General features: G+C 32.6%; 1 protein-coding gene across 1 annotated transcript; it reads left to right on the top strand.

Annotated features, from left to right (window-relative positions):
* The first annotated feature begins 15,202 nt into the window (after window positions 1-15,202).
* Window positions 15,203-16,443, top strand: LOC146909142 (NAC domain-containing protein 83-like). The gene is made up of 3 exons (XM_085726195.1): window positions 15,203-15,442; window positions 15,635-15,897; window positions 16,123-16,443. Exons 1-3 carry the CDS (start codon window positions 15,250-15,252, stop codon window positions 16,255-16,257), a joined length of 591 nt encoding a protein of 196 aa, XP_085582321.1. The 5' UTR covers window positions 15,203-15,249; the 3' UTR covers window positions 16,258-16,443.
* The last annotated feature ends 10,517 nt before the right edge of the window (window positions 16,444-26,960 follow it).

Here is a 26,960-nt window from a genome sequence, read left to right as displayed (position 1 = left end):
GGCTCATCAATTCGGTGTCAGAATCTATTGCACCAACTATTGTGTTTTGTGACACTGCTCTTGAGGTATGGCTTGATCTGAAAGAAAGATTTTCCAAAATTGATCGTATTCGTATTGCAAATTTGCGTTCATCAATTAACAACTTGAAGCAAGGTTCTAAGAGTGTTTTAGAGTATTTCACTGAAATGAAATCACTTTGGGAAGAGTTATCTTCACACAGACCAATCCCTAATTGTGTTTGTGTTCATCCCTGTCGTTGCGTTGCTTCAAGAACTGCTAAGTATCATAGAAATGAAGATCAAATAATGCAGTTTTTAACTGGTTTGAATGATCAGTTTTCTGTGGTGAGAACTCAAGTTCTTCTTCTTGATCCTCTTCCTTCTTTGAACAAGGTTTACTCTTTGGTTGTTCAAGAAGAGAGTAATCATGCTTCTCTCACTTCATTAAGTGTTTCTGAAGATTCCTCTGTTCAAATTAATGCTTCTGAATCAAGGAAACCTCAAGGGCGTGGTAAAGGTTCCTATGGTAATAAACCAACTAGGTTTTGTACTTTCTGCAACCGTACAAATCATACTGTGGATTTTTGTTACATGAAGCATGGTTACCCCAATGTTAACAATAGATCCATGCCTCGTGCCAATGCAAATGCTGCTTGTCAAGAAGATGTGGAAACTGGTACTTCATCTTCTCCTAGTTCAGGTGCTTCTGCAAGTTCTTCATCTGCTGGTTTCTCTCAAGAGCAGCTTGCTCAGCTTGTATCCATGCTACAACAATCAAATTTAGTTGTTTCAGCATCTCCTCCTTCACAAGCTACTTCAAATCATGTCACTTCCACCAGCATTGCAACACCTGATGCTTCTGCAGGTATATCTGCTTCTGTTTCTTCTTCCACAAGTAAACCTTCCTTTTGGCTCATTGACTCAGGTGCAAATGAGCATATTTGTTGTGATCTTTCATATTTCAGTTCATTTTATAGAATCAAACCTATGTATGTCTCTTTACCTAATGGTAATTTGGTATTAGCTTATCATGCTGGTACTGTCTCTTTCAATTCCAAGTTTACCTTGCATCATGTTCTTTATTCCCCTCATTTTAAACTCAATCTCATTTCTGTAGCCAAATTATGTGAATCATTGTCTTGTTTCTTTCAATTTTATCTTGACAAATGTATCATACAGGACACACAGTCTTTGAAGATGATTGGTTTGGCTAAACAAGTGGATGGCTTGTACAAGTTTTATCCTACATGCAAGGCTTCAAATATTGAGTCACCTTCTGTTTCTAGTGCTTCTTGCAATGTTATTTTACCTTTCAGTTGTAATAAAAATGATCATTTTGTACCCAATGATGCCTTATGGCACTTTAGACTTGGTCATCTGTCTAATCAAAGACTTTCCAAAATGTCTCTTTTGTATCCTGATATTACTTTCAATAATAAAGATACTTGTGATCTTTGTCACTTTGCCAAGCATAAGCATTTACCTTTTATCTCTAGTTCTTCATATGCTTCTACCAATTTTGAGCTTATACATATGGACATTTGGGGTCCTTTATCTGTCACTTCTGTGCATGGACATAGGTACTTTCTTACCATTTTAGATGACCATAGCAGATTCCTTTGGGTTATTCTTCTTAAAACCAAATCTGAAGTATCTAGTCATGTCCAGAACTTCATTCTCATGATCAAAAATCATTTTCATACAACCCCCAAGTTCATAAGATCTGATAATGGTCCTGAATTCAATTTACCTTCATTTTATGCATCTCATGGTATTATTCATCAAAAATCTTGTGTTGAAACCCCACAACAAAATGGTAGGGTTGAAAGAAAACATCAACATATTTTAAATGTTGGAAGAGCCTTATTGTATCAATCCAAACTTCCACCCTCTTTTTGGTCTTATGCTATTCATCATGCAGTTTTCCTTATTAATAGAGTTCCTACACCTATATTACAAAATCACTCACCTTATTTCATGCTTCATCATAAACTTCCTAACATTTCTTTGTTTAAAGTTTTTGGATGCCTTTGTTATGCTTCCACCTTACAATCTCATAGAACAAAGTTACAGCCTAGAGCTAGAAAATCCATTTTCTTGGGTTACAAGACAGGTTATAAAGGTTTCACATTATATGATCTCCATTCCAGAGAAATTTTTGTTTCTAGGCATGTGACTTTCCATGAAAATCATATCCCTTATCCTCATTCACCCTCTTCTACTTCACCTGATTGGGAGTATTTCTCTCATCATTCTCCTTCTCCTTCTATTGATACTTCTCCTTCACAACCTCCCATTTTTGATGACATTGTTTCTCCACCTACTACTACTTCTTCTTCACAGCCTTCTCCCATTGTTGAATCTGTCCCTTCCTCTTCAACTGTTGTTCCCTTTGTTCCCAGACATTCTACCAGAAATATTACTACTCCTTCTTATTTGCAAGATTATGTTTGCAATAACATTCATGCATCCACATATCCCATTTCACATTATGTTTCTCATCATATGTTATCTAACACTCATTCTTCTTTTGTTATGTCCCTTCACTCTCAATCTGAGCCCACATCATATGCTGAGGCAAGTAAATTTGATTGTTGGAAGAATGCTATGCAAGCTGAACTTCAAGCTCTTGAGAAAACTGGTACTTGGAAGCTTGTGGATTTACCTCCCAATGTCAAGCCTATTGGTTGCAGATGGATATATAAAATCAAGTTTCATGCTGATGGTTCAATTGAGAGATACAAAGCTAGGCTTGTGGCCAAAGGATACAATCAGATTGAAGGCTTGGATTACTTTGACACATATTCTCCAGTTGCCAAGCTTACAACTGTGAGATTGGTCATTGCTTTATCTTCAATTCATAACTGGCACATTCATCAGCTTGATGTTAATAATGCCTTTCTTCATGGTGAACTTCAAGAAGATGTATACATGATAGTTCCACCTGGCATTCAGACTGATAAACCAAACCAAGTTTGTAAATTGCAGAAGTCCTTGTATGGTTTGAAACAGGCCAGTAGGAAGTGGTATGAAAGATTAACTTCCACTCTCATGCAACATGATTACATTCAGGCAGCCTCTGATCATTCCTTGTTTGTGAAGAAAACATCATCCTCATTTACTATTCTTTTAGTTTATGTGGATGACATCATCCTTGCAGGCAATTCTCTTCAGGAATTCACTCACATCAAATGTGTTTTGGATTCATTGTTTAAAATCAAGGATTTGGGCCAGTTAAAATACTTCTTAGGCATTGAAGTTGCACATTCCAAATCAGGTATTTCTCTATGTCAGAGAAAATATTGCTTGGACTTACTTGATGATTCAGGTACTATAGGTTCCAAACCTGTATCCACTCCTTCAGATTCATCAGTTAAGCTTCATCATGATTCTGGCCCTCTCTATGATGATATTCCTGCATATAGGAGATTAGTAGGTAGACTGCTATATCTTAACACTACCAGGCCAGACATTACTTTCATCACCCAGCAACTGAGTCAATTTCTCTCTAAACCAACTCAAGTTCATCACCATGCAGCTCTCAGAGTCTTAAAGTACCTCAAGGGTTGTCCAGGCAATGGTTTGTTCTTTCCCAGAAACACTTCTCTTGCCCTCCAAGGATTTTCAGATGCAGATTGGGCTGGCTGTCTTGACACTAGAAAATCAATTTCTGGTCAGTGTTTCTTTTTAGGAAGCTCTCTCATTTCATGGAGGACAAAGAAGCAGATCACTGTATCCAGATCTTCTTCTGAGGCTGAATATAGAGCTCTTGCATCTGCTACTTGTGAGCTTCAGTGGATTCTGTATCTTCTCAGAGATTTGCATGTCTCTTGTACCAAGCTCCCTGTGCTTTATTGTGACAATCAGAGTGCCATTCACATTGCCTCTAACCCTGTGTTTCATGAGCGCACAAAACATTTAGAAATTGATTGCCATTTGATCAGAGAGAAGCTGCATTCTGGCATACTTAAGCTGCTACCAGTTTCTTCACAAGACCAAGTAGCTGATTTCTTTACAAAAGCTTTACTTCCAAAGACATTTCATGCCTTATTATCCAAGTTGGGCTTGATTAACATCTATCAACCTCCAACTTGTGGGGGGATATTACTCAGTGATCATAATATCACTTAGTTTACAATTCCTTGCTGAGCAAGTTACAGCTGTTAGGGTTCTTATCATATATTGCATGCTTATGATAGGTTACCATGCACTTACAGTTTTGTATATATACCAGTTGTAATGATCAATTCATCAATAACAAATCATTTTACTCTCATTTCTCTTCTTTCCTAATAGATGATGCGCCGGAGATTATCTTCCATTTGTTGGAGCATGTAACAGCGATGCAAGCAGAATTAATTGCTACGATATGGTGGAGTATTTGGAAGAGTAGAAACCTTAATTTGTGGCAGCAAGTGACAGAGAATAATAGCAATATTGTTGCAAGAGCTAAACACACGCTTGAGCTTCGGAGGAACGCCAACAAGAAGCAACAGTCGCAACACATACAGTCTGGTAATGCAGCTGCTGTCACGCTACAAACAGCCGGACAAGGCTCGGCCAAGAGGAATGTTGGACAGAGATGGAAGAAGCCAATGCGTGGAAGGCGCGCTCAAATGCAACGTCGATGCTTCATTTTCGACCTCCACAAATAGCCTGAGTATAGGTATGTGCATCCGTGACGAAGAGGAGCATTTTGTACGCGCAAAAACGTTGTGGTTGACCCCTGTATGTCCAGTGGATGTAGGTGAGGCATTGGGTTTGTATTATTATTCGGTGGATACATAATTTAAGGCTATAAAATGTTGATTTTGAACTTTGAAGTCGAATCGAAGCGGGTAGCAGACTAATTCAACCGAAGCAAGGTAGACATCGCTGAATTTAGAGTAATTATGGATAGTAATATACAATATTGTTCTCTCAATTTAACAAACTTTGTGTTGATGTGTGTGTGTGTGTGATTGCACGGTCAGTAAAATATAGTGGTATATGTAACTACGCCAACATGTGTGAAATTGTATGTGTTGAATAGACACCAAGAGCTTAATCAATCAAAAATACATTATGAACATAGTGTACCATAGAAACGTATCAAATAAAAAAGTAAAGTCCTGAGCTTCATGTGAAAAGGTGTGAAGAAACACCAACAATAGAAGTAAAGAAAATGATATGAATACAAGTTTGCAGAATCTACTCACAACCATGAGAGATTAAAAATAAAAAGAACCCAGTGTCAATCACAAAAAATCATTAACATTAAGTTCAAAAGAAAAATAGAATGAAAAAGGCTATGTTCGTATATGCAAAGAATCGTCATTGAAAAATTCATGAAAATGAATGTACGTAGAACTTCATTGTATATCCTCTCAAAGGAGAGTAATTAGATCATGTTGTATATCAATCGTTAATCAAGATATCGTTGTACTCTTGAATTGATATAGGATTGTAATGTAATATCCTCTTAGGGTGATATTTATAAAAAAAATCCTCATACTTTGTATGAAATGATGCAAAGTCATTCCTCCGTGTGTAATTGGTCAGCAGCGGCAAATACATTTCGTCCAAAAGGGGTTCGGAGAGAAGTTAAAGTATTCAGGTGAGTCATGATATTTAAGAAGACGGAGTCAATTCAAATGAAGTCAGGATTTTTGCATGAGACTCAGCGTACTTGTTAAAGCCGGATTCTTGAGCAGCAAAGTTCTTTGGGAATGAGATACTCTGTAGGAAATCCAGATTATAGTCGGGTAGGCAGGAGTTACTCTAGTGATTGCAATTAGTTGATTAAAGTCCTTGGGTTTGTATTATTAATATTACTCATATAACATATATTTAACATTATTTTTGTTTTGGTAGAATCCTCGATTTTGATTGCGATTTTACGAGTCTCGACTTTGCTATTCTATATCGATTCTACAAAAGTCCTCGAGTAAAATCCTTCGATTTTGATTGCGATTTTACGAGTCCCGATTTTTCTACTCCCTTTCGACTTGAAGTAAAGTCCCGATTTTAATAACCTTGGGTTGTGTACAGAACCTACACGACTTAGCTGCATAAATATCTAACATATTGCTTCCAACTATATGCCAATTGCAATTAAAATAAGTAATGCAATACCATCAAGATCGTGGGGGCATATAAAAAACTTTAGGAACTTTCTATGAAATGATTTAGCAAAAAATATGATGATGTCAACCTTTTCTAGCCCATTTTTAAGCATACTCGGATATTAATACCCTACAGAAGTTAGTATTTATAAATACTATAATACTATTATGCATTATTAATTATTCTTAAAGATTGGAAGTGCGTAAAATACCTTTTTCTTTGCAGTTCCACATCATAAAGGCTGAGAGCATGCATCTCCTTGAGTCAGATAAATTGAATGGCAGCAGCTATAATTAAGAACCAGTATCCATTATTAAACAAATTTGCAAGTCTACAGCTCCAATGACCTTAATTCATAAACTATGAGTTATAATGAAAAAAGCTACAATAGTTTTCAAATACTCAAGAATAAGTATCAGATAAATATGATTTTGTGCACTAGTGGTAATTCCTAAATTCTTAAAAACACTACAAGCTAGCAATAGATTTCATGTGATTGTACTGTGTATGGAAGTCCACTTGCTAGCAATACTTCTGCTGCCTTCTTTTTCCAAATCAAGACTCCCTAACATAGATAGAGTCAGGCATTCACATTGATATTTAAAAAAAGGGAAAACCCAAAAAAGAAAATAATGATAAAAAATAAAACCAAACGCCACTGACAAAAACAAAGCTGGAGGCAAAAAGTTTCATCGGAACTGTTACTGGATGAGAGCAATTCCTCCTCCTCGCACAGATAGCGGACCTGATGTTTCAACCGAATTGGTGGTGATCATTGCTGGTCTCGTGTATGGAAGCTCCGGGTTGCAGAATGAATTCCTTTGTTTGATGTGGCTGCTACAACATAACCGTCTCATTGTGGAGATATTGTTGAAAATACCTTGGATGTCCTTCGAGATTGTCCGCTTGCGGTGGGTATGGTTGAATACAGTTAGTATTAATCAAAGAGAGAACTTTTTGAAGCAGATTTGCAGCATTGGATTGGCTTAAATATGAACATGGAGTTGGGCATGGATGATACAGGTTGTTGGGCCGAGTATTGGGCGATGGAGTGTCATGCCTTGTGGTCTTGGAGAAACAAGTTGAGTCATGATAGTGAAGCTATGATGTCTCTTAACTCATGGAAGGAGATTACAATGAGGGTTAATTGTTAATGGACTATCAATATAATCATCCTCTGATCGCTACTAGTAGGAGAGTGGTGGAGAATATTTCTTGAAGCCAGTAGAGATAGGATGGATCCGTCTCAATACCAATGGCGCGTCTAAAGAGGGATATATAGATGGTTGTAGAGGAGTGTTGCAGGGTAAAAATGGGGAGTGGATTTGCGGTTTGTCAAAAAGACTAGGGAGTTGTGATGTGTATGTAGTTGTGCTTTAGGGAACGTTCAAGGTTTGAAGTTTGCTAGAACTCGTGGTTTTAATAGAGCAGAGCTTCATGTTTGATTCTTGGGTAATGACCACTACTCTCTATTCCTCAAAAGCGGGAATGGAAACAACTTGGAGTTTATTGCATAATATTAGACTGGTTGTTAGATATGAATTAGGAGGTTCGAATTTGTCATTCGTACATAGAAGTTAATTGTGTCGACGCTTGTAAATATAACTTGTGATAGAGGTTTCTTTCACTTTGATATTATATGACCATTGTCTGCTGAGATTAATATGTTATTTTTATTTCATTTAGTTAATATTTTTACTCTGCGTCATGTTAGGCGGTAGTTTTTTTTATTTGTTGAACTTAGGCCCTCTTGTTATCCATAAAAAAAAGTCCTAGTTTTACTAGATTGGTTTTTTTTACGAAAATAATTTTTTTGTTTTATTTATAAAAAAAATCCAATTAAAATTATCAAATCTCCTATTTTTATTTTTTTTGGATAAGAATAATATTAAAAAAACAAAAAGAAAAAAAAAGGGTGGTCCACGTTACACACCCCCATTAAAATAAAGGAATACAGAAAAAAAAAAAAAACCTGGTTGAAATATTTTTTTGAATGTTAATATTTATATTATTCGATGGAAAAAGATAACACAAGCGTTCGCTAGCTCATATTGTTGTGTTGTGAAATCAAATGTTTGATTCACCTTGAGAGCCATTTTGGTTATTTTTTCGCAATTTTCAGATCACATGGGGGCCTCGTTCTGTCTCGGCCACTGCAAGTGGCATGACAAAAACTAAAAGACAAAAAAATTTGAAAAACAAGAGGCATGACATCCACAAAAAATCTCCAACACCACTTCCCCAACAACGACAAATCAAACTCCATAATTCTCATAATCACCAAACCCCCCTGACTCCCTAATCGAACACACCTTGTCCCAATTAATCCAATGAATATTAGTGAGCCCCCCCAACCCCACACCCCAATAAAAAAAGATTTAAAAGCGATTCAATCAGAGGAACAATACCTACCAGAGCTTTTAAGAAGGAAACAAATTGGTAGCGATGACAAGACATATTTAATAAACACAATTCGACAATCCATATACAGGTTCTTACTCTTCCATAACAATACAATTTTTTTTTTAATATTGTCAAGTAACAGTTGCTCAAAAATATAGACGACGAGGATTCTCTCCAATCAGAGGAACAATACCTACGAGAGCTTTTAAGAAGGAAAGAAAATAAACTGGTAGCGATGACAAGACATATTTAATAAACACAAGCCGGCCATCCATATATAGGTTTTTACTCTTCCATAACGATAATTTTTTTTTTAATATTGTCAAGTAACAGTTGCCCAACAATATAGACGATGAGGATTCTCTCCACTCGAAAGACCCAAATACACAAAAGGGATATCACCAATTTTACAATCTAGAACCAATGCCGCTTCTCCTAACCATGGCTCAAGCACATTAACTAACGCCAACAAGTATACTCTTATGGAAATTCACTTTTTGCTCTGAAATAAACTCAAAAAGAATCAAGTTATCCTACAGAGCTCTAATATTACCATAACTCTTATCTCCCAAAATCAATGTATCGTCTACAAATTGGAGATGAAAATTTTTAAGGGCAAGACATAACACCACATTATTACCAACGAACAGACCAGCCTCAAAAGAGGAATTAAGTATCACGTTTAAACCCTCTGCCTCCATGAGAAGCAAAAAAGGCAACAAAGGATCGCCTTAATGCAAGCCCATGCGTATCGAAAACTTGTTAGTAGCACTACCATTAACCAATGGAGTAGTTGTACTTACACATTCCATAATCCATTTCCGCCATCGCATATGAAACCCCATTTTACTCATAACCGTCTGTAGGTATCCTCACTCGACAGAATCGTAAGCCTTCTCGAAATTCACTTTGAACATAACAAGCTCCTTTTTCCTTTTCTTAGCATCGTCCACCACCTCGTTTATAATGGCTACACCTTCCAGAATCAATCTACCTTTAACAAAAGATGTTTGAGCTTCGGAGATCACACTGTCAATAACCTACTTTAAACAGTTCGCCGACATCTTTGTTAAAATTTTGTACATACACCCGACTAAGGAAATCATATGAAAATCAGATAACTTCCGAGGGTTACTTACTTTAGGGATTAGAGCTAAAAATGTGAAACTAGAAATCATATGTCATATGTCATAGGTAAAGTTGTCTAAGAATTCCTTAACAAAACCAAAATAAATACCATCCAGACTAGGACTCTTGAAACTAGCATAGTCCCACAATGCCTGCTTAACCTCGACTTCTGCAAAAGCAACTTCAAGAAGGCCTGCATCTACAAAGCTTAGAGTTTTAAAAGGGAAATTTTCCACACTTGGTTTCTCTAAAGGAACCGCCTTAAAGTGATTTGAAAAGTGAGAAAAAACGATATTTCTAACATTATTCTCTCTAGGATTATTCACCCCTTCAATCCTTTAACCATTAATAAGGACACCAATAATCACACTACTCCTTCTTCTCCTAGACATCACTCATGGAAGAATTTTGAGTTAGCATATCCCTCTTTAAACCACAAAATATGAGCCTTTTACCATTGCATACTACACTTAACTTTTGCAAGAGAAAGCACCATTGCAGAGGTAGACCACACATCCTCTCGATCATTGTCATCTGAATCTACCGCATCCCTTTTATTATTAAGATGTAACAATCTTTCCTTAACCTCTTTAATTTTACCATCAATATTAAAGTTATAAAACTAATGTCATTCCCGCAAACTAACCTTTAATCATTTTCAAGTTCTCCTTCAAAACAAATCCACCCCATCCAAAGACTTCAAAAGGCCTCCATTTTTCGCGAACATAATTCTTATACCATAGAAAATTCTTCTACTATTTCAACATGCAAAAAGGAGTGTTCAAAAGAGATTGGTGCTAGCACTACTCGTTATTTTTTTTCTTTTGTTATAAGTACTATTTTTTTTTCTTTGTTATGTGTTATTTATTATTTTTATTTTTGAAGGAGTGTTCTTTTTTATTTTGTTATTGGTACTAAAATAAAAAAAATAGATAAAAATTAAATAAATAAATTTTATTTTAGAACTACCCACAGCTGAACCATGAATAGATTTTTAGTGTTAGGCGTTGAATTACCTTCTTGGGGGAAATGTCTTTATTCACGAATTCTTTTTTTTTTTTGGTAGATAGATGAGATGACAAAACCATATAAACTCACACACACAAAGTAGAGGCATCGAGGTCCGAACCTCGGTCATGATGTCCGATTTAACAATTTCGACATTTTTGCCAGTTGAGCTATGACTTATAGGACCGCAAATTATTTTGTTTAAAAAGAAGATGGAAACAAACTCTCTATTTTCATATCCGTGATTTTACCATGGATAAATTTAGTTTATATATTACTCACGACTTGGTTATACGAAAATTTTATATGTTTTTTATTTTATTTTTACATTACACAGGGATTTGTCAGGGGTACTTATTACTCACGGAAATGAGTCATGGGTATATATCGAGTAAATAGTCAATTACCCCCTTGAAATTGTAAGTTTCGTCAATTTACCCTCCTGAAATTAACAAAACTTCAATTACCCTCCTGAAATTGCACAACGTTAATTTCAGGGGTAATTGACGAAACTTACAATTTTAGGAGGGTAATTGACTATTTACTCGGTATATATCCATGGGTATTTGAAACTTTTCTTGTAGTGTTTGTTGGGTGTTCCCAAGGCGTGGTTGGATCAAATGCAACACAAATACGTAGATCAGTAACTTCACATAATTAAAGACTATCTTTGGGTCTCCTATTTAGAGTTTAATCAGGTGTTTGATTGGGTGGTTTTACGAGGAACTTTGGGAGCCACTCAGTGCTATGGAGGATTTGGCTCGTCAAATTGCTACACATAAAGGATATACGCAATTTGATTGAATCCGACTCAGTGGTTATATTAGATATTATTGTGAAGGGGTGTCATCAATGGGATAATACTTGGGTGACATTGTGGCTGGTGGTATTGGTGATATTGATCAACCACATTGTCATAAGTGTGAAAGAGAAAGAAGAAAGTTACTTGTGACATTGTGGTTGGTCACCAATATCACTAACCACAATGTCACCAAAATGTTACCCGTCATCAACGTCAACAATGTACTCAATCATTACCCTCATCAATCCCCTTAGGATACAAGAATGGGAGGTTTCTCTCAAACATTTATAGGCAAGCAAACCAAGTCGTTGACTAGCTTACATGTTATACCCTCCATCTATCTACGGGTTCTTAGTCGTCTAGTGAAGGGGTGTGTTAACCTCTTATGGCATGATTGTGTCGGTGTTTATTTTACTCATAGAGTCCTTGTTTAGTTTGGCATAAGAGCCTATCTTGAAAGAAAAAGAAAAAAAAAGCTATTGTTCTTCTTCTTTGTTGAATACAAAAAAATATAAGATGAGTTATCAAAATGCCTTGCATGTTTAACGAGGATAAATTAAATATGAATTTTTATGTTTTAGCGCTTAAAAAATCGTGAATTTTTTTAGAAAAATTAAGACATAAATTTGAAAATTTTGTAGAGATGAAGAACATATTTAACCCATTTATTTTTATTGGTAGAATTATCATGTTATTTGGTACGAAGTTTCAACTTTATTAAAAGTCTCATGCCACAAAGTTTTCCCCAAGTCGCTTAGTCACTCTGCCACTTTAACCAATGTATTATTGGTTCCTTTGTCTATATTAAATACCGCATTTGAAAATTTCATTATCTCATATTATTTGTCATTTTAAAATACTAATAAACATTTATTGTCTGTTTCCAGTGTTACCCTTTATCATTTGAGTAGTTTCAAGGATTTTTGCATCCTACGATATTATTTTGTATTGAAATTTAGTATAATTTTAAAAAAAATATTTAAGATGTGTACATCATCTTAAATAACAATTAAGATGAAACAGAGTAAATACTGATTAAAATATGACGCATGACATAACTGGGAATTTTTTTTGTTTTACATATACTCTCTCCATTAAAAAAAAACAGAGAGTTTCTTTTCCCACCCTTCTCACCTGGTTCGGATTATAAAATCTGAAATATTGTAGGATGTTATTAACGTGTTTTTACACTGTTTGAATTATAAAATCTGAAATGTTGTAGGATGTGTGAGAAACCTAGAGGGTGGGAAAATAAAATATTTTAAAAAAATCATTGTTTTGGATCGAGTAAATGCTCAAAGGCCCATTAACATAAGTCCAATACCAACTAGCCCAAATCGTGCATTTGGACAATTTTACTCGCAACACACCGCGACCCCAGGAGGGGGTGCATGGAGCAACGGAGACTCGTTCAAACTGAATAGTAACATCTCCCTCATGACTCCCTCAAATCTCGCTCCGTGGTTACAATTCCCACGAATCTGTAACCGCCGAGACACAACGACCCTGCAACATCCACACTATATATAAAAGGGACTATGAGCAGTTCCCAAGGTTAGAATCTCTTAACTCTCTCTACCCCTCATTCTCACTTAACATTAACTTGAACGTCGGAGTGTCCACAAATATATACCCCCCCGCCGTTCTACTCAACAGTAAGATTATATTGTTGAAGAAAAGAAAATGTTGGCCCAAAGAGTGTACCAAAATGGTTATATAAATATCATCTTTTTTAAACTAATACATACATTATTTAAATATATTAAAACAAATCTACCCTAAATAAAATGAAAATAAAAACTCATCTTTTTTTTGGTGGTGTAAATAAAAACTAATCTAAAAATAAAAATCTAAACCTAATCCTAATCTAACGAAATTTAAAAATAAAATAAAATAATAAAACTAAAATCTAACCTAAAAATAAAAACAAATAAACTAAATATATACAAAATAAATAAAGTGAAAAGTCAAATGTATTTGATCTAAATTTAGACCAAATGCATTTTACTTTTTGTGTTACTCATCTAACGTTTGATTTCTTTTTTGGTCAAGATCTAACGTTTGGTCTTTACACCTTATTAAATAATGAGAGACAATATTTTTAATGGTAGAAACGGTCAACTAATAAAGTAAATAAGTTAAGTACTTCCTTTGACTATATTTTTTAGGGGAAAATAAGTTTTTGCTCCCTCTAAATTTTTTCATCAAATTTTGGGTCTCTAAAATTGATTTTTCATCATAACTTTTGGTCCATGCATTTAAGTAAATTTATGCGCTTCCTTCAAAATTTTGATGTACTCCCTCCGTCCATATATCTAAGCATCCATTTAACTTTATTTTGCTCCCAAAATGTAAACTCCTTTTCAAATTACTAGATGTATTTATTATTATTTTTCCTAAACATACGTCTAATTAATACTACTACTAACTTGTCTTGAAATATGAAAAGTCAAATTTAATACACATACAATCAAAGAACAATTTGGTAATATTAACACACAAAATAGACACATTAATTGCACTAACAACTTTTCTTAAAAAATGTGAAAAATGCAAAAGTTTAGATATAGGGACGGAGGGAGAGTACTTCTTAATAGTCATATTTAATACATTATAGAAATGTCTCTTAAAAAGTTTAAATATTTTTAACAAGGGATAAATTAAATATGAATTTTTAAATTACTAACACTTAAAAATTTGGATAGTGCTAACTTGTGCTCTTAAGGCACATGTTAAAAAACTCAAAAGAAGAAATATTTTCTAAAATTTTGTACATTCAATTTATTAAAAAGTTAAATATTAAATGCGTGTGCACATTCCAATAAATTATTTCTATATTTGAATCATTAACTTATGCCTTAATCGCACAAGTTAGCATTTCCCTAAAAATTATATTTAATTCGTACAGATACATTAATTATGCAATGTATCTAAAAAGTGAAATTTTGCTTATAATGTGACCGGAGAGAGTAAGTGATAAATTAAATATGAACTTTTCATTCACACAAAAATTGATGCAGATAGATAGTACAAAATCATTAAGTGAAATATAAATATAAATATTTTAGTATTAAACATTTTTTAGGTGAAATATAGTATTAAACTTATCTAGTATTTGTAACAAAAAAAAAAAAAAAACTGAACCACTAAGTAAATCAAAAGATCACCGATTGCATTAATCAAAAGTAAAATTAATAATTTTTTTGCAAGTTTATAAATTAAATTTATTTTTTGTTACTTATAGCATTAAAAGAAGAGAAATGATATTTGTTCAACCATTTAAAAATCATTTTTTAAACAAATCTATCTTAAACTTATATTGTATTCTTATCCTTTCTATTATTTGTCTCTCTATTGTTTTTGTCCAAGAAAAAAAGTTATACAGAAATTGTTGTATAAATATCATTATCTCAATCTAATACATACATTAGATATAGAAATGATATTTCCATGACCATTTTTTTTAACAATTTTTTAGATATCCTTTTTTCACCCTTTATTTAAAAATAAAAAAAAACCAACAGTAAAAAAAAAGGATAGAAAGTAAAAATATAAGATAAGTATGAACATGAAAGAGATAAATACAAAAAAAAATATAATTTCTCCATTAGATATGTGAAGGAAAAAAAAAAAAAAACTTAAGTCAAATATAAACATTTTCTCTCTCTACATCCTAGTCTCTCTCTTTCTCTCTCTCATTCAAGACAATGCATGTCTTCTACCTATAAATTGAAGACAATGCTTTTGCTTGAGATTCATCCACACAACTCTTTCTTCACTTGCTAAGAACTTTTGGTGACAACCATGGCTGCTGATGAAAAGCATAGTGAGCTAGTTTTGGAAGATGGTATGAAACTACCTGTTGGATTCAGGTTTGATCCAACTGATCATGAGCTTGTAGATTATTATCTGACGAGGAAAGTCTGTAACCAACCTCTTCCAAATGTCCTGTCAGAATTCGATGTATTTCAAACTGAGCCATGGAAGCTGCCAAAAGGTTTGTGAAATTATAGCCCTTCATTCTTTTTCTTATGATCATAGTGTTTTATCAATAAAAATCAAATTTTTACATGACCCTTTTAAAATTTTCCTTGTGTTCTTTGAAACCCTTTAATTAATCTTATGATGGATTTTAATTAATCTTGTGAATGAACATTGTGTTTTAGACAATCTAATTTGTTTTCTGCAGATAATAGGACCTCTTCAAAGCATATGAGGTACTATTTCTTTGATATCAGGAACCGTAGGTTCGAAAATATGGATGCAAGAAGAGCTGGAAATGGTGAATGGAGAATATATGAGAGGAACGAGGAGTTTGCTCTTTCAAACAATCAATTGATTGCGAGAAAGAACACATTTGTTTACTGGAGAATGCAAGGAGGAAGTCAAGCTCTGATGACACAATGGAGGATGCATGAATTTGTCATCGGTACAATTTTTCATCAAACTAAGGTATGCATCAGATGATGCGTAAAATAATCGTATACTGACAAAGTATACTAATTAAACTCGAAGTATTGCTATCACTATGAGGACTTTTTTTGAAGTAATAATGTGTTTTGGTATTTTCAGCTGAAAATCATGCTAGTTTTATGCAAAAAGTGGTTCATTTTTTTGTGTTGTTTGTTTATTAATCAGTTACTATAGTCACTGAATTTTGAACTCAAATTAATGTAGGTGTACTCAGCTGTAGGTGCCTATCGGATATTTAAGATGAAGGTGGCAAAAGCTGAGAAGAAAGCCCCCACACCAACAGTGATTGATTTCACCATGGAAGATGCAAGTGTCTCTGCCCCTCCTCCCTCTCCATGAACTCATGTTTCATTTCTTTGAGTTTAGAATAGTTGTGATACATCCATCATATTTTTTTTTAGTTTAAAGAATTTAGTTGTAAGTCCTATGGACAAAAAAACATGTTTTATCTTTCTAGTTTTCAGGAATTGAGGTTTGTGCTTGGACTCATTTGAATAATACTAGTAAGCAACTAGTTAAAATTTAGACAGTGTCCTTTACTAATTATGTACATTATTTGTTTTTGTCAAATTGAGAATAATTGTTGTGTGGGTGAAACATCTTTGTTCCAAGTGATGCTGATTGTTGCTTAGAGCTTTCAATTAGGATCAAAAGGCAAATGGTTTTTTATGACCAAAATAATGGTAGTTCGGATTCCTTAAGTAAGGTTTCATCGTTCCTGATTGAGACAGGAGGCTTCAACTAAATGTGGTCAATCAGATTACCGATAAAGATTAGTCATTAACGAAATCAATGAAAAATAATATTAATTATTATATTTTCCCCTCAAAATAATAATAATAATAATAGTAATAAAAGGAGGCACCCAAAGAAAGAAGAAAAAGGTTCTTTATTGTATAATTAATCATAACTTTTATGAAAATAAGCATACCCTTTGGTTAAGCAAACAAGCGTCACCACAAGTATGCAAGCATCTACACATGGATTTGATTGGCATCCTTCTTTCAATAGAACTCTATACTCCATCTATGAAATTCTTTATTAGAGGGAAAAATATATTCTTCTTTGAGAAAGTGAGGATATAAGCAAAGTAGATTATTATTTTTTTCCTTCAAAATCTTAGTATATATGGTTCAAGGAATAAAAGTATGAACACAAAAAAGTCTACATCAATTTATATCTTATTAACAATAATTTTTTCTTCTCGTGAATAAGATGCTAACGAGGCAACTTTTGTTTTATAGTTTACTTTAAATGTATGTTAGTTAAATGATTGATAGTTCCCTTAGTATTTTTTAAAAATAAACATATTAATGTCTATCAATTTATGGTCTCTCTTCCACAGTATTTATATTTTTTTTTTCTTGATGTATGATCGTGCGAAAATATTCTACGTGATAAGAATATATGAATTATAAAAATTGGTGTTGGTCGAGTTAGTGAATCGAACAAGGCACAAAAGGGGAAGACTTGGTGTTGGTTAAGTTATTGAAATGAATAAGGAACAAAATATTCTTATTCTTATTATTATGAATCTTGCAAACTCGTATAACGCAACCTTCTTCATAGCTATTGAGCATAAGATTCTTATCAATAATGTCAAGTTGTCAGTTATTTAGAAATTAAATATTCATGACTGTTAAAACCATTGGTTGTAACAAACAAGCATGCCCATAAATATAATAACATACGTAATGAGATAATTACAGATAGGCCAACACCATGAACTCTGATCATATTCATTCAAGTTGGATCTTTTTCTTCTTAATTAAGAGTAACAGACAGCATTTAAGTTTTTTTAAGTAGTTTGTCAATAAACCATCTTCTAGCCAACGGTGATTTAATCTAGTGGTAAGGGTTAAACTCTATAACGTGGTGAACTAAACAATTTAAATTTCGGTTGCGAGAGGTATCCACGTTTAGTTTCTGACACTCATTATAAGAAGATTACCTCCGATGGAGAGAATCTACAGGAAATCAAAATAATAAAAATAAAGAATTGATATTTGTACAATTATTTTGAGACAAATTTTGTAACAACTTTATCTATCGTACTTACATTATGTTTTTACTTCTCTTTCTATTGTTTTAGTTTCGGTGTCGGTGCCTACTTTTCTTTATAAATTTATGGTTGTCTCAAAAGTTGTCACAAAAATAGGTGTTCAAATAACACACCTCATAAAAATAATAGTATTCATCAAGATATTTGATATGAGGTACAAGAAACTAAAGATAATAGATTGATTGGGGTTGAATCTAGTGAAAAATGCTAGACCTCCACAACGTGATGAACTAAGGTTTGAATTTCCGTCGAAGAAACCTAAGACAAAAAAAAAATGTATATACGCACAATCATTATATTATTGATAACTCAAAAGCACTTAGTTTTGATGACATAGGTCTCTGTCATTTTAAGTTTTGAATGGGTATCTCGAGTTCAGGTCATGAAAACACAACAACTAAAAGACTAAAATTTGATTCTCTGCATTTGAGTTTTCTAAATTTCAGTGCATTTAAACAAAATTTTGTCAAGAGAAAGAAATTATTGATGTGTATATGTCTTCGTGGGATGTAAAGACAAAAGTATCCTAAACTCAAGCAAATGCATTCAAATGTTAATGAACAAGTTTTTATTTTTTTTGCCGGGATTTGAACCACAATCTTACATATGTTATGCATTGTCCATAACAACTTAGTTAAACTCACGAGGACTATACTGTCATAAAATGGAAACTCATCATTTTGTCATGTGAATCTATTTTGTAATTGTTTTTTAAAAGAGTTTAATTAGTATGATATGTCACCATACACTTATTTTATACATGTATTTAATGTATTTAATGATGTGTTGTCACATCAATTAATGAATATGATATACTAATTAAATTCTTTTTAAAATAACTAACGCGTGTTTTATTTTGATTAAATGTTGATGTAAAACTAATTTACATTTGTTATTTTTTTTTTCTCTCTTCATAAATCATAAAGTACGTATAGTATGAGACTCAACCAAGTGTGTGAGGTATCTAAATAAATATGAACATATCTAAGAAAAAGAAAAGAAAATCTCTATTTAGAAAAGTACAATGAAGAAAGCTCCGACCAGAGTTTTCTTCTAACAATGGTAGTAGAATCTTTTCTTGAGCTTAATTTTGTGCATCATCACCAGTAAAATTCCCTACGTCACTGACATCATGTGTAGTACTAAATTAATGTCTGAGTTGCAAAGTTTTTGCTGACTTTCCGGGCCAAAATTTGTCAACGAAACGACAAATGGGACCATATCTAATACAAATTTCTTCACTATCCTAGTCAAGATTTGATGAACAGCAAATAAAATTGAAGTTGCCCTTATGATAGTGACATTGAAGATATTTTTCCCTCATTTCTCTCGTTCTAAATTTAGTTCATGTACTCAAAATTTGGGTTTGGTGTGAGAAATGTTTAAGCTTTACCGATTTTCACTGATTTCCAAAATTTATAAGCTCTTAATATCTCTAACCAATATGAGACTTGAATTTTATCTAACAATACACTCACACGGCACTATTGGTCTTATACATATATGGATCAGGATCCGTTGCCGTTGAAAAATGACGCAGTTACACATTGGATCACACTATCTGTTTTTCCTATGGTTCTTAACTAAAAACACATTTTGTGGCTGTAACAAACTTTAAGAAAATTGTGAATTTGAAAAAATCATGAGTAGTTTAGTTAGGAACAATACCAAAATCATCTAAAGAAATGCATCTACATTATTTTCCTTATGTCTTAACACTGGATTTAACTAATCCTCGTAAAAAAATAAAAAAATATATAAAAAAAAAAAAAACTTGTAAGGGGAGTGGTGTCACTTTTTATAAACTCATTTCATCATGCTTTATCTTTGTTCAATGTGAAACATGAACTTTTCTCAAGACACCATCTCGTGTTCAACTCTATTGTGTCTGGTGTGTTGATATAAATGGTGGTAAATTGATGAATGACTCGATCGGTATGCCCTTATCTTTGTTTAATATAGAATTTTTTTTTCAATACGGTCCCCGAAGTTCCACATTATTGGACTAGGTGCATGGATATAAATGGTGTATAGCTCGATCGATATTCGATATCTCTCATAACATATTAGATTTTTAAACTGAGCATAACACATTGTTACAAAATCAACTTGTAAGATGAAGGGTAAGGATGTGCAAAATATATGGTTATTCGGACCATATTGATAATGTTGTGAATTCAAACCAATAATAAAAACAATAATGACAACCAGCAACCAAACAATCCATGCAACAATAATCAACCAAGAGTAAATCTAGAAACTTATGTGTATAATCCACGAATAAAAGCTAGTTTATTCTGTGTCACCTTATTAAAAAAAAAATTAAAAAAAAAAAACTCCCACCCAACTGTATTTCTTTCTATATTGAAGAATTCAACCAAGTTGTTTTAGGGTTTTTATAGCATTGAATCCCTTAAAGTTGGTCGGTGTAGTACATGCACAACTCAGGGTTCAATGGGCATGGATGGACCTGTAAAAACCAAAGTTACTTATTGTATTGTATTGTAATGTGATTTATGATTTATGATGACACTTTTTATGATCGTACGTAAATCAAAATCATCGGTACTTTTTACACGCTAACCAAACATTCACCATTGACATAAAGAGGTAAAATCAATATTGACACAACCAAAACCAACCTATGAGCAGAAGAATTAATTAGGAAAAAACTAACGACCTAGGAAATTTTGTCTCATTATTCTCACACACACACACACACGGTGCACCCCAAGGACACTTTGTGCACGTTCTAGTAAATTTTATGAAACAACTACCATCCACTTCTAGTATGCAACCAGCTATGCGTATGAAACAATAACCCTAATACACGGACCTTATATTGCGCACACACCACCCATTAAGAACGATCTAATTAACTTCATATAACAAACACATTCATTCCATCATTTATTATCTGTATATTTTTTACATTATGGCAGTGAGAATGTGAGAAATTTTCAAAGTATATATTTGGAAAACTGCTTTTTTTTTTTTTTAATCAGAGAAAAATTGCTTGTTAATTGATGTAACTTTGTATAACTAATACAAGGATGGAAATGGCCTAATGGCGCCCAGCAGTTTTTTATCCGTGATTTAGTTTTAATGTATTAAATATCAAATATGGCGAAAAAATGCAACACTTTGGATTTGAACCATTGTACATGCATGTTAATAATAGAGGCTACAGTTTAAATAATGTGTCCATGCATATAACAATCTACCAACTGAGTTATGCTCACGGGAACACTAGACTATTCTTAATCGGTGAGGCCTGGGTTACCCTCTCTTGTTTAGAGGGTAATTACCCTCTCATTTCAACCAATCAAAATGTAATATATATAGACAACATTAAATGTCAAATAAATGAGTAAATTTTTTCTAAAAATAGAAGAGTTAATCATAAGGTAACTTTTAATACTTTTACTTTTTACTTTTAATTAAATAAAAATTAATAGTATTCTTAAAAAAAAAAACTTTTAATTTTTGTTAAATTTTATTAAGCTGTTCAATCTTAATTAATTTACACTACAAGGCTTCTAACAAATAAAATTTTACATCAAATTTCTTTCATATGTCCTTAAATTCATCACTTACATTCATAAAATTTCTTCCATTCCAGAACCCCGAACGTGAGAACAAAAACATCTCCTTCATTCAAATTTCTTCTTCTTTATTCTACCATATTGATCAATTCTTGTTTCTTTTTCATTCTTCTTCCCATTTTGATTGTTCAATTTTGTCGTTTCAAACTGCCGCTGTTTCCAATTATAGTGAGAATTGTCATTATTTCTAGAACCGCGTCAGGTATCGTGACTTGATTTTTCTTATTTAAGCAGCCAACCTAATAAAATCTGCTAACACGCATAGACCTGCCTCACTATCAGCCAAAGCCTTTAAGTCCAAACAAAAGAACAAAAGCCTCATGACATAACCATTTCAGCAGCAACCGAAAAATATGCTAACAAACTCCCACAACATCCCAACAGCAACACCTGCTACCAGTCCTCAAAGTACAACGGATGACTTACCCAATTGTTATAATTAACTACCTCACAACCAAGAAAAATCAAATCAAAATGAAAAATCAAGTCACTATACCTGACGTGGTTATGGAAATAACGGCAATTCTCATTGATATTTGAAATCAAACGAACGACGACGATTCTCACGAAAATTGAAAAATGCGGCAATTTGGAATGACAAAATTGAACAATCAAAATGGAAAGAAGAAATTTTATGAATGTAACTGAAAAATTTAAGGACATTCAGATGAAAGAAATTTGATGTGAAAGTTTAATTGTTCTAAGCCAGTCATGTAGTGTAAATTAATTAAGATTGAACACCTAAATATAATTAAGGCAAGATTACATTAGGGGTCCTTTATCTTATTTATTTGTAACACTTTGGTCCTTTATCTTTATTTTTTCCCGTTTAGGTCCTTTATCTCTCTTAAAAGCACGTATGCATCTTTTTTCTCATTTTTTATTAAAAAATACATAATTTTTTTAAAAAGAATATATTTTTATTAAAAATGAAAAAAAAATCCAGAAATATGATGAAGATGTTCATCATCTTCATCTTCATCATCTTCTTTAAATCAACAAAAATTCTACTAAAATATATCTCCAAATATCGTGAATTAATGTTATATTCACCTGAAATCTTCTTTTAAACGCAAAAATCAAAACCTTAATTTCACAAATGTTGCAAGGCGGGTGGTGGAGGCTTAGTCACTGGCGGAAGTGATGGGCTTTACGAAAGTTAAGATTGCTTTGGAAACAACAAAATTGATGTGCAAAGCTGCTCTCAATTTTGGGGTTATTTTTATGTTGTGTTTGAATATTGAGTTAGAAAATAATAATAATAATAATAATAATAATAATAATAATAATAATAATAATAATAATAATAATAATAATAATAATAATAATAATAATATACGGTGTGACAATTTATATAACTAAATCTTTTTTTTTTTGGTGATGAAACTAAATCTCTTTCTCTATAGGGTTTTAATTTTTGTGTTTAAAAGAAGATTTAAGGTGAACATAACGTTAATTCATGATATTTTGATATATATTGGTGTAGAAATTTTTTTGATTCAATGAAGATGATAAAGATTCAATGGAAGAAGATGAAGATGATGAACATCTTCATCATATTTCTGGGTTTTTTTTTCATTTTTAATAAAAATATATTTTAAAAAATAAAATTATGTAGTTTTTGTTAAAAAAAATGAGAAAAAGGATGTATATGTGCTTTTATGAGAGATAAAAGACCTAAACGGAAAAAAATAAAGATAAAGGACCTCTACTATAATCTTGTCTATAATTAAATAAAAATTAAAAGTATTAAAAGTTACCTTATGATTTTCTTTTAGAAAAAATTGACTCATTTATTTGACATTTAATGTTGCCAATGTATATTACATTTTGATTGGTTGATATCATGAGGGGGTAAATACCCTCTAAACAAGAGAGAGTAATCTAGAAAAAAAAAACCTTCTTAATCTAGCTATAACAAGTTAGCATATTATCTGACATATTTCTACAAAAAAAAAACATATAATATTCTAACACTCCACCTCAATTTAAAGTCTTCCAAGGTTTAAGCTTGTTTTAAATTAGTCTTGAAAATAAGAGATCAAATGAAACCTACTAGTCTCATCAGGGCCGTTCCTAGGAAAATGGAGGCTCGGTTCTCATAAACAAGAGAGGCCCCTATTAAAAATATGTATTTTTTAAAAAGAGAAAAAAAATTATATTATTTGTTTTATTTTATTTTTTGAGAGGATAATTATAATGTTTGCTGTTAAACTTTGCTATTTTATACGATAATTATGTGCCCAAAATTACAAGTGCTCTAAAATAATAAAAAAATATTGTGTTTTTATTTGTAAAGATGTAGTTTAATAGGTTGAGCAGTGAACTGGATTAAGGAGATAATAGAGAATATAGAGGACATATGAGTATTTTGGCTGTATTATATGTTGGGAAAAAAATTAATGAAAGAGGTAAAAAAAAATTAAATGAAGAGAGTTGAACCCATTGACCTCAAGGCTTCTTACACAACGCACTACCACTAGGCCGCTTCTACACCATTGTAATTTTAACAGCGTTATTAATATATATGTCTATTTTACATTCATGTTACAAATAAAAAAAAAATATTGGGCCCCTAAATTTTGGAGGCCCGGTTCAATAGCGCTGCTTGCGCCCCCTAGGGTCCGGCCCTGAGTCTCATTATCAACAAGAAGAGCAACCAAAGAATGAGCAACAACCAAATATGAACCAATAAAGATAGTAGTAGTCAAATAGATGAACTAAAATACAGGAGCAACAACCAAAGAGAGAAACCAACAAACCAACAGAGAGACGTGCAACAAAAGAAGAAACAACATACAAAGAGGGTTTGTGGCGGCCATAACCGTCCACAAAATCAAGGGGAAAATGTACACAAACTTCATAACATGTATTACTAAACATTCAAATATAAAACTAATTTGATCGAAAACAAATTCAAAATAAAATATTTTTTTTCTGAATTAATTTACTTTCAGTACAAGTTCGAAGGAAAGTTTAGTATAAATTTTTAATCTAACACAAAAGTAACTTTTTATTGCTCCTAATCAAATAGAGTTTTGAAAGCAAAATAAATTTCGCACCAGACACCTAAAAGCCACAGTTGCAATTACAAATGACAAAACCCTAAAACCAAAGGAACCACAATAGTACTATGCAGAAGAATTAATTTGGAAAAGACTAGAGGAAAATTTATGTCATTACCTTCACACGTTCTGCACATGCTATACGTTTTAGTTCTAGTAGATTTTAATGAAACCAAACAACCACCATCCACTTCTAGAATGCAACCAGCTCTGTGTGTTATTTGATATATAATTTCCAAACCCAGTACGATGACCTGCAAAGACACAACTCACACTACATGACACCCATTAAAAAATAATCTAACTTCTTCATGTAACCAACACATTCATTCCATAATATTTTTTTTTTTGAAGGGCATTCATTCCATCATTTGTAATTCTTGTTTTTTTGGTCATTATAATTTTTACTGCATTATGGCATTGAGAGTTGAGGGAAACATGCATGTAAGAATTTATGTTGTGTCTAACTCAAATATTACAAAACTGGTTTGTAAGATAAAGAATATACACCATTAATTAGTGGCAGAGCCAGGAATTTCACATGTGACATAATATATACTAACGAAAAGACGGGCACGTGTCCATTTTCCGCTTTTTTTATTGCGCTAACGTTTAAAAGTTATAAACGATACTTTTTTATGAAATATATACACACACACACATATTAGGGATGCGTTTAGAGTAATACTTTATGTCCGTTTGTCTTTTTTTTTGTTACGCTAATGCGTATAATTTTTTTTTAGTGTTGCACAATGCGTATAATTATTTTTATAAAATTTTGTTTTTAATTAAAAATACAAGTATAAATGCCTAAAAATATTATATTTATATATATTTTGCACCTTTATATTGTAACAAACTATGCATATCTTTTTCTTATTAAAAAAACCTAACATATATTTCAATGACACCAACAATGAAACAAATATAATAACATATAACATAAATTCTTATCTTTTTGAATGACCCTAAAAATATGGTATTCTTATAACGAAATTTGTTATAGAGTATAATTGGAAAAGAAAAAACCAACTATTTTGATATTATTTATGTTATTATTTGAAATAGTCATAGTATAGATAAATAGTCATAAATAGAAATAAAGAGGTTTGTCATTTTGTCAATAAAAGTACAATTTGAAATAAGTGAGATGAAATATAACCTACCAATAGTGTGCTAAAAAAAATTAGGAGGTAAATGGCCTTTCCAAGACCTCTTTGCGGTGAATGTTCGAATAATATCAACATCATCAAGTGATTTTTGTTGTTCGCATGTGAAAAATATTTGAGTTTGCCCAATTTTTTTTTTTTGAACAAGAGTTTTCCCAATTTTTTATTTTTTTTAAGTGGGTTAATGGGCTATTGGGTTGGACCTAGTATAAAGAAAGTATCGATTGAGCCCGGGCGAGTGCCCTGGCTCGCCGGGTGGTGTCTCCACCTATGCCATTAATAAACATATTTTGAGACTCTCTCTCTCTCAAAACACAACCCTGATCACATTGAGGACCGGACACTCGAAGTGTGACCCGAGTGGACCATACATTCGGTGCGTGATATGGGTGGTGTGATAGTGATAACTTGGTATCACGAAGTGCAATAGATCTTTGACATTTTACTGAAAGGCTAAATTACACCCGGGGTCCTTTAAGTTTGAGGTTTGTAATAGATTGGTCCTTTAAGTTATTTAGGTCACGCATAAGTTCTTTAAGTTTAAGGTTTGTAACAGATTGGTCCTTTAAGTTATTTCAGTCACACATAATTCCTTTAAGTTTGAGATTTGTAACAGATTGATCCTTTAAGATGATGTGATTGAAGGACTAAATCAAAAACGTTTACAAACTTAAAAGACTTATGTGGGACCAAAATAACTTAAAAGATCAATCTGTTACAAACCTCAAACTTAAAGGACTTATGTGTGACAAAAATAACTTAAAGGATCAATCTGTTACAAACCTCAAACTTAAAAGACCCCTGATGTAATTTAACCTTTACACTATATATAATATGTCTTTCTTCTACTCATGGAGAGTCATGCACTTCTATGACTTCTCTCCAAATGATCTACAACCTTCCATTTAATTCTTGCCTCACATCAAAGTAAGATTACATCATTTGCAAAAAAGCACATATCTTGGTGTTAGTTCTTAGGTATGTGTCATAAGTACATCTAAAACTAAAGTAAAAATAAAAATAAGAGCTTAAGGTTGACTCTGATGCAATCCAATTATTATGATTATGAGAAAATCGTCAGTAACTTTGTCCCCCGTCTTCACATGAATTGAAACTCTCATACATATTCACTACTAATAAA

Source organism: Medicago sativa, chromosome 7 (assembly GCF_051527215.1).
Source record: "Medicago sativa cultivar Bolivia chromosome 7, Bolivia_mono, whole genome shotgun sequence".
NCBI classification, from domain to species: Eukaryota; Viridiplantae; Streptophyta; class Magnoliopsida; order Fabales; family Fabaceae; genus Medicago; species Medicago sativa.
The sequence above is the reverse complement of the archived record's forward strand: the minus strand, read 5'-3'. Positions and strand labels throughout refer to the sequence as shown.

Bases quoted from the DNA above. Each gene is read 5' to 3' on its own strand.
- LOC146909142 (XM_085726195.1), top strand. From the start codon at position 15,250: ATGGCTGCTGATGAAAAGCATAGTGAGCTAGTTTTGGAAGATGGTATG. The intron at 15,443-15,634 runs GTTTGTGAAATT...TGTTTTCTGCAG, and splicing joins GCCATGGAAGCTGCCAAAAG to ATAATAGGACCTCTTCAAAG. The intron at 15,898-16,122 runs GTATGCATCAGA...AAATTAATGTAG, and splicing joins CAATTTTTCATCAAACTAAG to GTGTACTCAGCTGTAGGTGC.